The 15150-nt window shown below is 37.7% G+C and overlaps 1 protein-coding gene across 1 annotated transcript in view; it reads left to right on the forward strand.

The window, feature by feature from the left end:
* Nucleotides 1-12981, forward strand: part of LOC125298912 (transmembrane protease serine 12-like) — a 28665-nt gene extending 15684 nt beyond the window's left edge. The window contains exons 3-5 of the mRNA XM_048249841.1: nt 4938-5188; nt 5298-5437; nt 12585-12981. Of these exons, the coding sequence (XP_048105798.1) occupies nt 4938-5188; nt 5298-5437; nt 12585-12767 (574 nt within the window). The 3' untranslated portion in view covers nt 12768-12981. The remainder of the gene's footprint in view (nt 1-4937; nt 5189-5297; nt 5438-12584) is intronic.
* Nucleotides 12982-15150: the final 2169 nt, after the last annotated feature.

The raw sequence follows: 15150 nt of genomic DNA on the forward strand, positions 1-15150 counted from the left end.
TTAGTTTTGTTAGTTTTCTTATCTGTCTTATCTTCTACTGTCTTTATTGTACAGTGGATTTTAGTTATATGTTTTTACTTATACTGATGTTTACCATTTCTGCTGGAAGTGCATGTTGTGTGTGATGTCCGTATGCTACTGAGACCCTTGAATTTCCCCTTGGGGATCAATAAAGTATCTATCTATCTATCTATCTATCTATCTATCATCCTCTTCCATCCTTGTGTAGCACACGCATTCTCAGACCTGTCACCTGTTACTCATCATCGTAAGGGAGGTGTTTGCAATCATTCCCGCGTTACAATCATTAGCTAATCAAGGTGGTCACTTCAGTCAAGCTTGTGCATGAGTAATGACGTCATCCATAGCAACGAAGACTCACTCTTAGGGCCCTATCATGACATTCTAAAGCGCATTGTCACTCGTCAAAAGCTTATTCAAATTTAGGAGGATGTCCAGTCCACATTGAGAGGGGTTTCGTTATCAAACGTCGAGCGCATGGCGCAACATGGTGTCCCTAGGTTTTTTAATCAGTCATATGGGTGTGTTTGGGGCGTAACATCATTTAAACCAATGAGAATGACATCTGTCATTCCCTTTAACGGCACAAAGTGCGATATGTCAGATAAATGCATCGGTATTTTGGCATTCAACGGCGCATTTGAAGGAAGCTGCTTGCGAGACCGTATGGAATAGTCATTCCACTAAACCATGCTTTACTAAAACCTAGCATAGCCTTCACGCATTTGCACTCGTCTATTATTTTAACTCATTGGCAAAGTGAAAATAACTTCACCAGGGTGTCAGTCAACGACAAGACAGTTATATGCAGTTACTTTCACTATTGACTGACAATGGGTTACCATCGAAAACATAGGCTGAAAAAAGCAACACTTACTCAAATGACTGAACAAAACAACATTTATCCTGCAGAGGAGTTGCTTATATCTCGTGACAGTGCGTCTTCAGCTGTGCTCCATACGTGTCTCTCGCCTCTCCCCTGATCACTTTTAACCGTCATTACCAATTTGCAAATGATGGTGAATAACTACTCATCATGAGATGTACAGTATTTCGTAATATCTTTATTCTAATTACGTTTCCCATTGTAATCGTGCAATTTCTAATGTTTTGCATGGACGTGCGCTGGTGTGAAGAAAGGTAAAAATCAATTGTTTAACTCAAGGGGAGGTGGAAAATGAGTGTAATTCCGCAAATGGTGGAATATCCCTTTAAGATTTTCGCCATAGGCAGTAAAAGACTCCGCCATCTTGGTCAGCAATTTTCGCTGAGAAAGTTTCAAACTTTACCATAACGGACTTTCACCAATCAGAGGCATCACTGTGGGATTGTTCAGGATTATGGGTAATGAAGTACTTATCCAAGACATCGCGAATAAAAGACATTTATCTCAAAACAAGGTTGGTGCCCTATGGCCTTTTCCGTCTATATTATACAATTGCTTAGTACAGCCGTAACTGGTTTTAAGTCTACCATGTATGGTTACGTTTTTATGGCTTATACAATTGTCAATGGTGAAATTGTATTGGATTCTTACTTCCGGAATCAGCTGTGGGCGGGACTGTGATGGTCTATTACCTACAATTCATAGTGTTGTGACGTGAAACACGGGGCTACCCAAAGGTACACAAAAGCTTGAAAAAAAAAACCTAGGCCTAAACAACATAAAGCATAAAACGGAAAAGTTTTTTTTGTGTTGTGAATTTAGTGATGGGTCGAAGGTGCTGTCATTCCTGTTATTAGCGTGTGGAGTGTGGAAAGATAAGCCACATTTGACTCAAATTAACAAACAGTAAAATCATGGAACCTCTTAAGTCTTAATATCTATTATATAGATCAATTGTGTATATATATATATATATTACTGGTACATATATTAAATTATATAAAAATATGTAACTGGTAGGCTACAGTACGCTATATCTAGATAGCCTAATTTATGAGTGTTTTTATTCAACCAGCCTATTCTCCATCCTGAAAAAAAGTCCTGATTCTGGCAAGTTTCTAGTACCTCTACATTACAGTTTTTCTCCATTGGTTTGGCTCATTTCTTGAAACAGAAATTACATTCTCAAAACTCTAAGATCATTTGGCAAAACAGTCTTACAGTTCAGCACAACACTATAGCTCACTTGCAAAAGCTCATATCTCCCAAAACTGTTCACTCATGCTTCAAAACTAAATTCCTTTCCCATATAAAGAGTCAGTGTCACGAAAATGGCAAAGATCCTTCTCAATTGCTTTGGCTCATTTTTTGAAACAGACCGGACGTTCTCAACACTCTTGGTGCTTTTGCCAAAATAACCTGGATGGTTCAGCACAACACCATGGTTCACCTGCAAAAGCTCATATCTCTCCAAAAACAGTTCACTCATGTGTCAAAACTAAATTTCTTTCTCATATAAATAGCCAATGCCCCCAATGCATCGTCCCTTTGGCATTGTGTAAGCCAGTGGTCCCCAAACTTTTTCTTCCGAGGGCCAGCTCACTATGACTGGCTCTAAGAGAGGGCCAGAGACTCGGAGTATATCAGTAACCATAAATAGCTTAGTGCTGTAGCAGTCTACCTTAGTTGAATATTCCATTACATTTAATCATAGGCTACTGCAATTTAATACCATTGTTAGATGTGTTTATATTGCCATCATGCCATATCAGTGTAAAATGTAGCTCAAATGAAATATTCAAAATGTGTGAACTCTGAACTCTGTGTCTTTGCATACACAGCTTAAGTTGTGAACAAGTAATATCCTACAAATAATTTAAAGTTCTCAAACTATGAGAGTTTTATGAAGTGCTGGCAAAAACACCTGAAATGACCACTTTCACTCACCTGATGAGAACATTTGAACGAGTGAATAAAAAATAGAAATAATTATCCCAGAAAGTCCCAGAAATATGACTTGAATAGAAGTTAGTTAGTTATTAGCAATTAATTGATAAACTTTTAGAATACTTTGAGCACTGATGCAGTCAGCATAGGCCTCTTACATTGTTTGCAGGTAGGCCTACATTTCATTCCGTTTTCGATGGCAAACGCGAAACAGCGCCAAAACAACCACCAGTGGACAAAAAGAGTATTACATGTGTACTGTTATAGTTTTTCTCAGTTGCTTTGGTGCTTTTCTCACATCACTATTAACATTTGCACAGCAGTTAGTGCAATTCTCAAAACAATTAGTGCAAACTGCAAAACCTAGTGGATGACCTGCAAAAGCACGTCACTTGCTCAAAATGGATAGTCCATTCCTCAAAAGCAGGTATTCATGTCAATGAAACTGTCAGTGTCATCAAAATGAGAAGTCTTGACACCATCATTTATGAACAAGATAGTCAAACGGCTTTGTCATGTTTTCATTATGACAGTTCTCTCAGTGTTTTCCAATGCAAAAAAGGTCAGAACTCGGTGACACTACCTGAACATGCTCAAGACAGCACTATACAGTACTTGTACAGGCATTTGAAATCTACAGTAAAGTTACACATTGCTGTAGTTAGGTGAGTAAGTGAGTACAAGACACTGAATACGTACATTTTTCCTGTATGCCCTTTGCAATTCTACAGCATTGTGACAGAATTTGATAACTAGTTTTTTGATAACTAGTCAATTTTGTATGTAATGACTCAAGCAATGAAATGAAGACTATTAGTTTTATTGGGAACGACTATTCAGCATTCATAAGTATAGTTCATTTTGACTGACATGACATAAGCAAATGATAATGTTAAAAAACAGCAGAGAATTGTATGAAAGCAACTGATACATGTCCAAAAGTATTTGTAATTTGTTCAGAGGAAGGAGAAATTGCTACTATGATGTGCATAAATGACTAAATGTTGTGGAGGTTGAACTAATAGTTATGAGAATTTTCATTCTGATCTGAAAAAAGCACCAAAGCGACTGAGAAAAACTGTAAAACACGCCATAGAGAATGAATGGGGGAAATTACGGAGGTTATAGTTTGACGATGTCGTACTTCCATGCGGGGCAGATGCTATATACCACGGAAATGTTTTGGAGGGCCACCCAAAATGAAGTGGCGGGCCGTAGTTTGGGGACCACTGGTGTAAGCACTGCAAGTCAAAATGTTTAGATGTTTTGTCACTATGGCAGAGGACCATTTAAATATCCCTCATGTCCACCTCTCAGTCTTACTGTAGCTTACCTTCATTGACAATGGTTACTGTACTCGTTTTTTTGTCTAGCTAACATAATATAATTGTGTATAGAATGGAAAAAGAAAAAAATGGGATTTTACGGTAAGAGTAGAGAAATGAGAATGGTGTTTTTTTGATGTGCATAAGTGACACAATGATGTGAAGATTGAACAGGTAGTTTTGAGAATTTCAATTCTGATCTGAGTAATGTACCAAAGCGGCTTTTTTACAAAGCTGTAAAAAGAAAATGTAGTGCAATATAGTGCAATTTTGACAATTGAACAGAGTATTGTGCATGTGATGACTTATACAATGAAATGATGCTGACATGTTTTTGAGAGAACAACCATTAGACTGAGAATCAACAATCAGTTTAGACCAACAAGGTCTATTCACTTGAAAATTGTGCTATATGGAGGCTACCTGTACTTAATCATTTGCAGATATACTGAGACATTGAGACATGTACTAAGACATTTGCAATTTGATTAAATGAATGAGAAATTAAATTCTGTTGTGAACAATTGCCAAGTAGTTTGGAGGTTTGTCCGTGTTATTTTGAGAATGTAATTTCTGTTTCAAGAAATGAGCCAAACCAATGGAGAAAAACTGTAAGAAAAAAAGGTTTGTCAAGTAGCCACCACCTCAAAGTAACCCCTAAATTACTAACCAAGGGTCAAGGTGTAGCATTGGGGTTGTGAAATTTCCATAATTATGTCATTCATTCAGTACAAAGAGATAATGCATTTCTTTTGCAGAAATTCAAGGAACTGGAGGATCCAAACTGGGTCTTCTGACTTGAATTATAATAGCCCCCACATACAGACATCCACAATGGAAGATGTTATTTTGCACAAAGATTACCACCCTGACTCATCATGGAATAACATTGCACTGGTGAAGTTGACAACACCACTGGTATTCAATAACTTTGTTGATCGTGTCTGCATACCTGACCTAATGAATGTGGAGCGGTTTAAGTATTCAACGTGCCACATCACTGTCCATGGTAATATAATTAAGCGTTTTGTTTGTTAATTCTCTTTTGACTGTTTTAATCTGGTTACACAGAAAATATGATTGTTTATGACTTCAAAAACAGCCTTTCCCCCAAATAGATAACACTGGAGTTTTGAAAGAGAGCCCTGTGAACATATTTCCACATTCAACATGTAACATGCTTTCATGGCATAAGTTCAAAGTGTCTGCAGATATGTTTTGCGCCGGCTACGAGTATGGAGGTTTTGATGGATGTCTGGTATGTGCAACAACTTTCTGGCTCAAGCAAAAAAAATATATTAATCTGTGGGGTATACTACGAAGCACGTTAGACATATCGAGGCTTCACAAAGCCTTGACTCAGGGGTAGGGTTGGGCACCGAAACACGGTTCTAATATGGCACCGGTGCCGACGCAAACGGTAGTAACTGCATCGAATAACAACAGCGTGGATTTGGTTAGCCCGATTAAATCGCGTTTTTTTTTAAATATATATTTTAAAAAAAAATTCGCCATTTAAGCAATAAATGAGGCATATATATATATATATATATATATATATATATATATATATATATATATATACGAGGCATCACTGCATGTCATGCCCCATCTCTACCGTCTTGCTGATAGCAACACATCCAGATACAGTTAGCTAACATAAACACTGGATGTATAAACCAGAGGGGTGCACCACATAGGCGAGTGGACAGTGTTTGACAGCTTGCATGAGCCCAAGTAGCTTATTTAAAGATATCACGAGCTCCTGTCAAAATCTAGCATTGGGCCTAACTACACACAAGCAAAAGGCTATGAAACAACATCAACAGTATACTACACAATATCCTTGCTAATGCGCTATCTGGCATTTATTTGAAATGTTATCAGCAAAGTAAGGTGAAAACTTTATTTCACGGTGTGTTCTAAACAACATAATGGCATGATATTAATCTTTCATGTGCATGAGGCCCATATAGCATCACAATGCATATGAACATCATGTTAAAAGTTAGCTGGCAAAAACATAAATAGGTTACATACCTGATGTCACTGAGCTGTCAAAGAGGCTAGGAACCATATCCGTACGTTATTGCTAATTAAACTCAGCTGACTGGTGTTGGCGCATAGCCATTTGCTGTTAAAATACCTACTACTAGCGCTGGGAATCTAAACACTTCAACACCGACATAATGTAGCCTGATATGTTCAAAACTATTGCGTGTTATGGGAGAAGACATGAAATTTCTTGAAGCATTTGGGAACACACTGAATTAACTAGAAAGTTGAGTCCCTGTTAGATTAGTTTGCTTGCAAATGCCGTTGTCCATGACCTGGCAGTTCTATGGCAAGCGGTTTTAACATACCTTATGGCAAACCACCTACACTGGGTAAACCATACACTATATATACAGTCTATGGGGTAAACTTGAAAGCAGAGCTTACCATTGTGTGTGCATCCATGGCAAGCTGTTTTAACATTTAAATGTGTTATGCGTAGGAGCAATGAGATATTGATAGTAAATTGAATATAACAGTTCAATTTCATGTTCAAATTTGTCTTATCAATAAAAAAAGCAATTCATGCTTTAGACCATTTTAATTTAAAAACAAAGTACCGGTTCAGGCACCGCTTCGGCACCGGCACCGTTTTAAAAGTATCGATTTAGCACCGGTATCGGATAAAACCCAAACGATACCCAACCCTACTCAGGGGTATACGTTAAGTGATACTACGATAGCAGTTATGTGATATATTTGTCAAACTAGGCTTTAAGCTCAGATCTGCGCTCGTTCTCGGTGTTGGGATGACGTTGGCCAATCGTTAAACATGGAGACGCACAAGACCGCCTATCATAGGCGCCGATTTATGTTTCCGTCGGTGGGTGCTCAAACATTTAAATGCCTGATACCAACGCCCATGTGTATTGTTGCCATACAGTTTTTGAGAAGTAATGTATGCACTTCAACACTTTAGGAAATCAACAGCGGCCGACACACAAAACGTCAATACAGTTTGCGGGAGTCCGTGGGTGTCACCCCTGAGGACATTTCTTAAATGCTGTTAAGCAAAGTCACAATTTTTGTGCACTTTCAGTCACCTACTCCTACACATTTGACTCCTGAACAGTTTACGTAACAGAAGGTTAATTGCGTTAACCCAAACTAAAAGGAAAAACACTTTGCTTTGTTTTTATAAACAGAAATTATATTTCGTGTTGACATCACGCCGTTAAAAAAACGAGATATAGCCTATCCATCCAGAAGCGCGCATTAGCTGACAGTAAGTGGAAGCAGTGGTTCTCAAACTTTGCCATATCCTACACTGGTGTAAAAGGCGTGTATGGTATCATATTTTTTGTAAAGGTCTGCCAGGGATATTCTTAGGCCTATGAATGGTGTGCCTTCTCACAAAAGCATAGTCACTGGGCTCAGCTATGTAGCTTTCTCCTTCACCAACCTGTGAGCCTATGAGGCAGTCACGTCGTCAGTGGCACTCTCAGGTTCTTCTCATCTGCTGATACAGCAACATGAGTATTCCACTATAGCATTGCTCCTCATTGCCTTACTCCTTTTCTTTTCAGAATGTTCTATACATAATCATAAGTCTTTCTTCAGTGAATTAGCAAGATACCATCAGAAGCCAACAATCATAAAACACCTGTGCGCTCGCTCTCTCTCCCCTGCGCATGAAGCTGTCTGTGTGTTGTAGGCTAGAGTTCTTTCTATCTGCTTTACTTTTGCGAGTTGCGACCACCTCATCACATTAATAGGCTATGTTATAGACATTCTATGAGGTACCAGTGTTTAGCTGTGTCACAAAACAATAAGCTTTGTCAGACTACTTTTAAAATGATATTCAGGGCTATTTTAAACGTTCGGGGCTGAAGACCCGACAAGGCCTTGCATTAATTCTTCAGGTGGGAAGTGTCAGGAATTTTCATACGAGAGACGCTCTCATTGGTGGTTAGGATATGGAGTAGGGGATTGACAGCAACATAGCCAATCACATTATGAGAGATGCTGAATTTAACATCAACTGCGATGTTTGATTTTAAACTAATGTAAATTTAGCCAGGACTAAGCTGGCACACGTGGGTGCTCGATATTTTCCGTGGGTGCTCGAGCGACGGAGCACCCACGGTATAGGCGCCTATGCCGCCTATATTAAAAAACAATTACTTCCGCATTTATGAGCGATAGTGTAATCTACACTGCGGTTATTTTTAGCGTCTAGCCTATAACATCAAATACATCGACTGTCATCAGATGTTGTATGGTATGCACGTCCATAGTGGCATATTTGCACGCACAACACTATTAAAGCGCATATATGATATCCAAAATGTGTGTAGAGGCGGAGCTCCACCTGTAAGATATATGACAGAATCCTTCACGTGAGAACTTTTTTTCAATACAATTGATTGGTCAGTGGGCGGTAGATTACACGATTTGAGCTATAACTTAGCACATAACCTCCTCCCGACCAGGTTTAGTTGCGAGCATAAGATACCATGGTGATATAGCGACGCTAAAACAGATCCACTTTTGTGTCACAGCATACCCTGGCTTTGAGTGCAACATACCTGCTAACCCACTAATCGAGATTCGTAGTATACCCCATTGGTGTATCTTGTGTGTGTTTGTGTAATATGTGTATATGGGTCAATGATGTGACATGGAGATTTAAGTGTCTGAGTCCTTTGATTACTTTGATTTAGCCTAAAATAATTTGAAATGATTCATAACAAGCATCATTTTATTCTATAAAACCTGTATAATTTGTTCTGTTTGTCATACAAATGATATATGTGTTCTGTTTTGTCATCTCAAACCCTCAAAATCTGAGCAAATTAGCACTATTTGAATAGTATTAATAGAATTTCAAAGGTAAGGAAGTTAAAAATAATTATGGGGGCATAACTTTATGGACCATTCAAATAAACAAAGTGTACTAGTTTATTAGCTCTTAAATTGTTTGAACATTTAAAAAAAAAACTTTTTTCCTGAAATTTGCATATCTGAAATATCAGAGCGGTGCAACCGCATAGAATGATTATTTTAAATCGAGGAGAGAAAAGACTAATATTGCCTCATCAAGAGGGCCCCAAGTGACCTTTACCGGTAAGTGAAACGCTTGTAAATCTCTCTAAAATATTGATAAAAAATAGCTACTTTCTCTACATGTCAGGTTGTACAACCAATACAAAACTAAGAAAAAGTTATTAATCAAAATTCTATAATCATCACAACGCAAAGCTTATTCCTATCCTAGACACGATTTTTTCGCCATGCCCGTCTCTTTTTTTGAGGAACACGATAGGGTGTGGCAATTAACGATCTAAGGAGAGGTCTGGCGCGTTGTCTAAAATTCGCTATCGTACAATACCTTAAACAAATTATGCCACTGACCAAGACAAACCTGGTCAGAAATCCATGGTGAGTTGTTTATATTTTATTTTAAGAGTGCATTATCAACAGTAATATGGGCGGGTGCACAACACACCCTGCTTCTCTCATACACGAACGCACACCAGCACACATCCATGCAAATTACAAATTACACGATTACTATTGTAAACATAATTAGAATAAAGATATTACGAAAAACATCTCGCAATGAGTAGTTATTCTAGCTAGGATGCAATTCATGAACTTCTGGCACTTCTGGATAAGTTTTTCATTTTTGGCAGGGTGTTAGGTATAGGCCTAAGGTTTTCAAAAATCCATGGATACAAGTTGGGGTGGCAGTTATCCATAAAATCCAAAATGGCCCCCACCGAAAAGAGAAAAGGTTATATCTCAGCTTCCTTTAGTCTTAAATTGTTGTATAACGTATTTTCTCTACTTTGTTTGATACAAGGAATCCAATTTTGATATGTTCTTCTTATTTTAAGTCCATTTCCATGTAGTATCATAGTCATATTTAGCTCATCAACTGTCAATATCTCTGAAAAAGTCACATTGAAATACTCAGGTCCCTAGACCCATATTTTTACCTCCAAGGTACAGTATGCTTTTCTTTGTTGATTGGACAGGTCACTATCACTATAGTGTCAAAAATCACATGTTGTGACCAAAAGGACCATTGTTGAGGCCTTAAATAAACACAACTTCCAAACTATGCCACAGTGAAATGTTATATTAGGCTTTTCACCATGTTAAGGATCAATGTTACATTTTAGTAGCCTAGAAATCTAGACGCAACCAAGCGGCTAGTCTTGCAACTCTCCATTGGCTTGTGAGCTCAAAAAATTAAATTGTGTATAGAGTCGTTAGGCGGGCTTAACATAATGATTGATGGCAGAGTTGCAACGGTTTGGCTTGAATTCCCTGCTACTTGAAAACAAAGAAGATGGATGTTGCTGTTGGCGAACAGTGTGACACGAGTTAAGCTTTTTTTAAGTTGGCAAAAGTTTGAACTAGCCAACTAGCTCCGCTGGTGGGAAAACGCATGGGACGCATAACGTGGTCCTATTGCGTGCAGAGGGAATTTGAAAGACAATCGATTATCCCGCCCCTCGGACTGAGCACTGCGAACGGTGAGTGCCCAGACCCTACATTTTAATGTGTGCAGGGCACGCTTTCCATGCTGGAATAAGGCATGATGGGTCGGGGGGATTGAATCCAGGGATTTGAGGCTATGAGTGAAAAGAAGCTTCCGGGTTTCATTGACTGAATTGTGTAGACAACTGCCATATTGCTGTTACAAACTAAGCTCATGCATTTCTATGGAGGATTTTTTGAGTGCTGTGTCTCCTCATTAAAAAGTCTCTGGTTTAAGTATGAATTGTTTTTTTTGTGTTATTTGACTAAAATATAATATTGATCCTTAACATGGTGAAAAGCCTAATATACTGTAACTTTTCACTGTGGCATAGTTCTGAATCTGTGTTTATTTAAGGCCTCAACAATGGTCCTTTTGGTCACAACATGTGATTTTTGACACTATAGTGATAGTGACCTGTCCACTCAACAAAGAAAAACATACCTTGGAGGTAACATATGGGTCTAGGAGTAATATTTCAATGTGACTTTTTCAGAGATATTGACAGTTGATGAGCTAAATATGACTATGATACTACATGGAAATGGACTTAAAATAAGAAGAACATATCAAAATTGTTTTCCTTGTATCAAACAAAGTAGAGAAAATACATTATACAACAATTTAAGACCAAAGGAAGCTGAGATATAACCTTTTCTCTTTTCGGCAGGGGCCATTTTGGTTTTTATGGATAACTGCCACTAGGGGGGCCACCCCAACTTGTATCCATAGGACCTTAGGCCTATACCTAACACCCTGGCAAAAATCTAAAACTTTTCCAGAAGTGCCCAACCTTCATGATTTTTCACATATTCCTTCCCAGCTATTCACCATCATTTGCAAATTGGTAATGACGGATAAAAGTGATTAGGCGAGAGGCAAATATGAAGCATAGCTGAAGACGCACTGTCACAAGATGTAAGCAGTAATTCCTCTGCAGGATAAATGTTTTTTATTCAGTCATTCGAACATTATTGGGGTAAGTGTTGCTTTTTCCAGGCTATGTTTTCGATGGTCGCCCATTTTCAATAGTGAAAGTAATTAACTCTGTATAACTGTTTTGTCGTTGACTGACACCACGGTGAAGTTAGTTTCACTTTGCCAATGAGCTGCACTCATTGCACTGTTTGAAGTCACGTTGCTTGCTGTTAAAGGGAAGGACAGATGTCACTCTCATTGGTTTAAAGGATTTCACATTCAAAACACACCCATGACAGATTAAGAAACATAAAGCCCACCTTCTTGCACCAAGCACACTTAATGTGGCCTGGACAACCCACACAAACTTTTCGCCAGTAACCATACATTTTAGACCGTGTTAGAGGCCTTTATTGTATTGGAAAATTGAATGGATGAACTTGCTAGCAAAGCCCAAAGGCTTTATAGGTGTCCAAGAAAATGTTTGTATAATTTGAATTTAGTAGCAAAAGTCAAGTGGCGCGACTGCATCGTCAGGTGGTGCAACCATTCATAATTTACTTTTAATACCAGGGTCAACTACAAAATTTCTCTCCATTATATAGTTTCACTTTCAGATATACTTACCAAAACAAATTTATTTGTTTATTTTTTATTTTTTTAGACATTTTGTTTGGCTGGTGAAATTGCTTGTACAGTTTAAAAATGTATTAAAACCTCTGCAACCAACAACCAAAAGTTGTACAACCATTAAGACTTGTTTGAACAAATGAATAAATATTTTCAGAATTTTTTTAATTAAGACAGTAAGATCAATTTTCAAAAGATGATTTTTTATTCCTCTTTTTAGTCCACTTTAGCATGTGTATGCTAAGGGTATGTAAACTTCTGGTTTCAACTGTATATATAATTTACACTATATTATACTTTTATCTGTCTCCAGGACGATACTGGTGGACCATTGAGTTGCTATGTCCCCACCACTGGAAGACACTATGTCAGAGGGCTTCGAATCATAACAAAGAAGTGTGGAGTCCCAAGGAGGCCCAATATTTACCTACAAGTTAGCAAATATTACTACTGGATTGCAAATGCTGTCGATCGCTACAAAGAAGCTCACTCTTAGTCAGTCTTTGTCATCAGTCATGAAGTTGTAAAGATCACCTTTTGAGATATCAAAGGTTTGAATGCATTAACTATTGAGTGTTTTAAAAGGATCAAATCATACATTTGTCATGTTTGTCGCAACATAAATTGTAAATTTAAGGAAAGAAATGATGGATGAATAAAATAAATTTGTCATGTTTGTCGCAACATAAATTGTAAATAAAAAAAAAAACGATGGATGAATATAATACATTTCATAGTGTCTTTATAATACATCTAAATGTTGAACCTATGGCTGTTTGTTTGTTTGTTTGTTTGTTTATTTATTTATTTATTTATTTATTTATTTATTTATTTCTGTGAAAGGATTCTGCCACTGAAGGCCCTGCTATTCTTACAAATCTGAGATGCCCTGGGCCTATAGCCTACCAATTTTCACTGTTGAATTGTTATGCAGGAATTTGCAGGCAGATCAGAGCTGTTTATAGAGAGAGTTGCGACAACTACGGAATCAAATGTTCTGAGCTATTCCGTTAGTGATTGATTCCAAGTGTTTCATGGACGCCATGTTTCATCCCAATATTCAGCAGATCCCCATTTACATATTACACAGTGAACAGAGGAAACCATATCTAAATTATTAGAAAATACAATTATTTATTTAAAAAATGCCAAATTGTTGCCTGTCTGACTGCAGTGCAGGGTCGGGAAGTGGAAAACAGCTGCACAATTTTCCCCGTGACTCAAAAAGGCAGAAAGTGAAGAAACAAAACTGGAGGGCTAAAAATTACTCAATATTATGTGAAGTAAATGTCAATTTCAACTTATGATAACACATTTCATAGGAAAATAGTAATACCATCTGTCAAAAAAGTTCTAAAACTGCTTTAGAAATGAATTAAGTTTGAAGTTTGCCAAGCCTTATCCTAGCGTTAGCTTTTTCGCTAGCATTCCGAGACTGATTAGGTGTCATTGTCACTCACTAATGGGCATTTTACAGGGCCATTTAACATATTCAAGGTAAATACACTGGAATATTTCCTAAAGGGCCTTTTACATACTGACAAACGTTGATAATATAATTTATAGGCCTGTTAATGACGAAAATAAGTGATTTATTTCAACATACCGTATTCGCCCCATAGGGTTACACTGTAGAATCATCCAGCGTTGGGAGGAAACATGGCACTCATGATTTGAGTTGTCGCAACTCTCTATATATACGCTCTGAGGCAGATATATTTCTACTGACCCTTGGTGGAGTGCTATGGACATGGAGACTTTAAGTTTTAAAGGTATAGTCAACGATTGTGCTTGACATCACGTTTGTTTATGTTTATATTTACATTTCTTAGTAGACACTTTTGTCCAAAACAACATACATTATATTTAAACAAGGACCAAACAAAAAACATCAGAGAGGTAGCCCTCCCTTCACACAGTGTTTTGTTGTTTCTGTTTGGGGGACAGGCTGCCAATGTCCACTGAAGGTGACAAAAAATATTTATGGATTTGAAATTGCATACAATTGCTGACACCTACCTTTTTTATGTAAAAAATCTCTGTAGCAGATCTGACCACAAGGTTCCACAAAAGCTAGCTTTGCTGAAACAGGTACGTGTGTGTAACTGGCAGAATAGGCTTTTTGTATTCAGTACCCACCTAAGCATATTCATTATCATTAACATGGGCCAGAGGACATCAAGTTCTCATGCCAACTCCTGCCTGCTATTCCTTATACATACAGTTCTAGGGGCTGGCATAAACAGAAAAAAAGAAATATTCAAGTGTGATACGGCCAAAAAAATGGATCTACTTCATTGGTGTTCAAATAACATGTTACAGTTTTTCTCGATCGCTTTGATGCTTGTGTCAACTCTGGCATCACATTTTCAAAACAGTTAACACCCATGTCTGAACAAAAGCACTCTGGCCAAAATGACACATTTTGCTTGCAAAAGGCTGTTACTCTCTCAAAACACTTAATTATTGAAGCCAATTTTGCCTTCAAACAACACATCCTGTTGTCAAATCACTGTGTGATTTCAATCAGTCATTACACACTAGACAACAAAATGCAAAATCTAGTTCTCAAAATGAGCATTTTTGTTATGTCTGTTTCATTTCTTTCTCATTTTTCTGGTACGAGAAGAAACTGTGAAAAGACAAAATGTACTGAATAATTTTTTAGTAGTATAGTCTATAGTATACTACTTAAACGGCACCGACAATCAAAAAATCCAGTGGAAACTAGATGGCAGAAGTGTGTAGGCCAATCTGCCCACCAGCTTTTTCTAATTCGCTACCTACAGATGTTTTACCGGTATGGTATGGTATGATATTTCGAAACGCCATGTTATTTCCCATAGACAATCAACGCCTGGAAGTTGGATGGATACGGA

The sequence above is a fragment of the Alosa alosa genome, chromosome 8 (assembly GCF_017589495.1).
Source record: "Alosa alosa isolate M-15738 ecotype Scorff River chromosome 8, AALO_Geno_1.1, whole genome shotgun sequence".
Classification (NCBI taxonomy): domain Eukaryota; kingdom Metazoa; phylum Chordata; class Actinopteri; order Clupeiformes; family Clupeidae; genus Alosa; species Alosa alosa.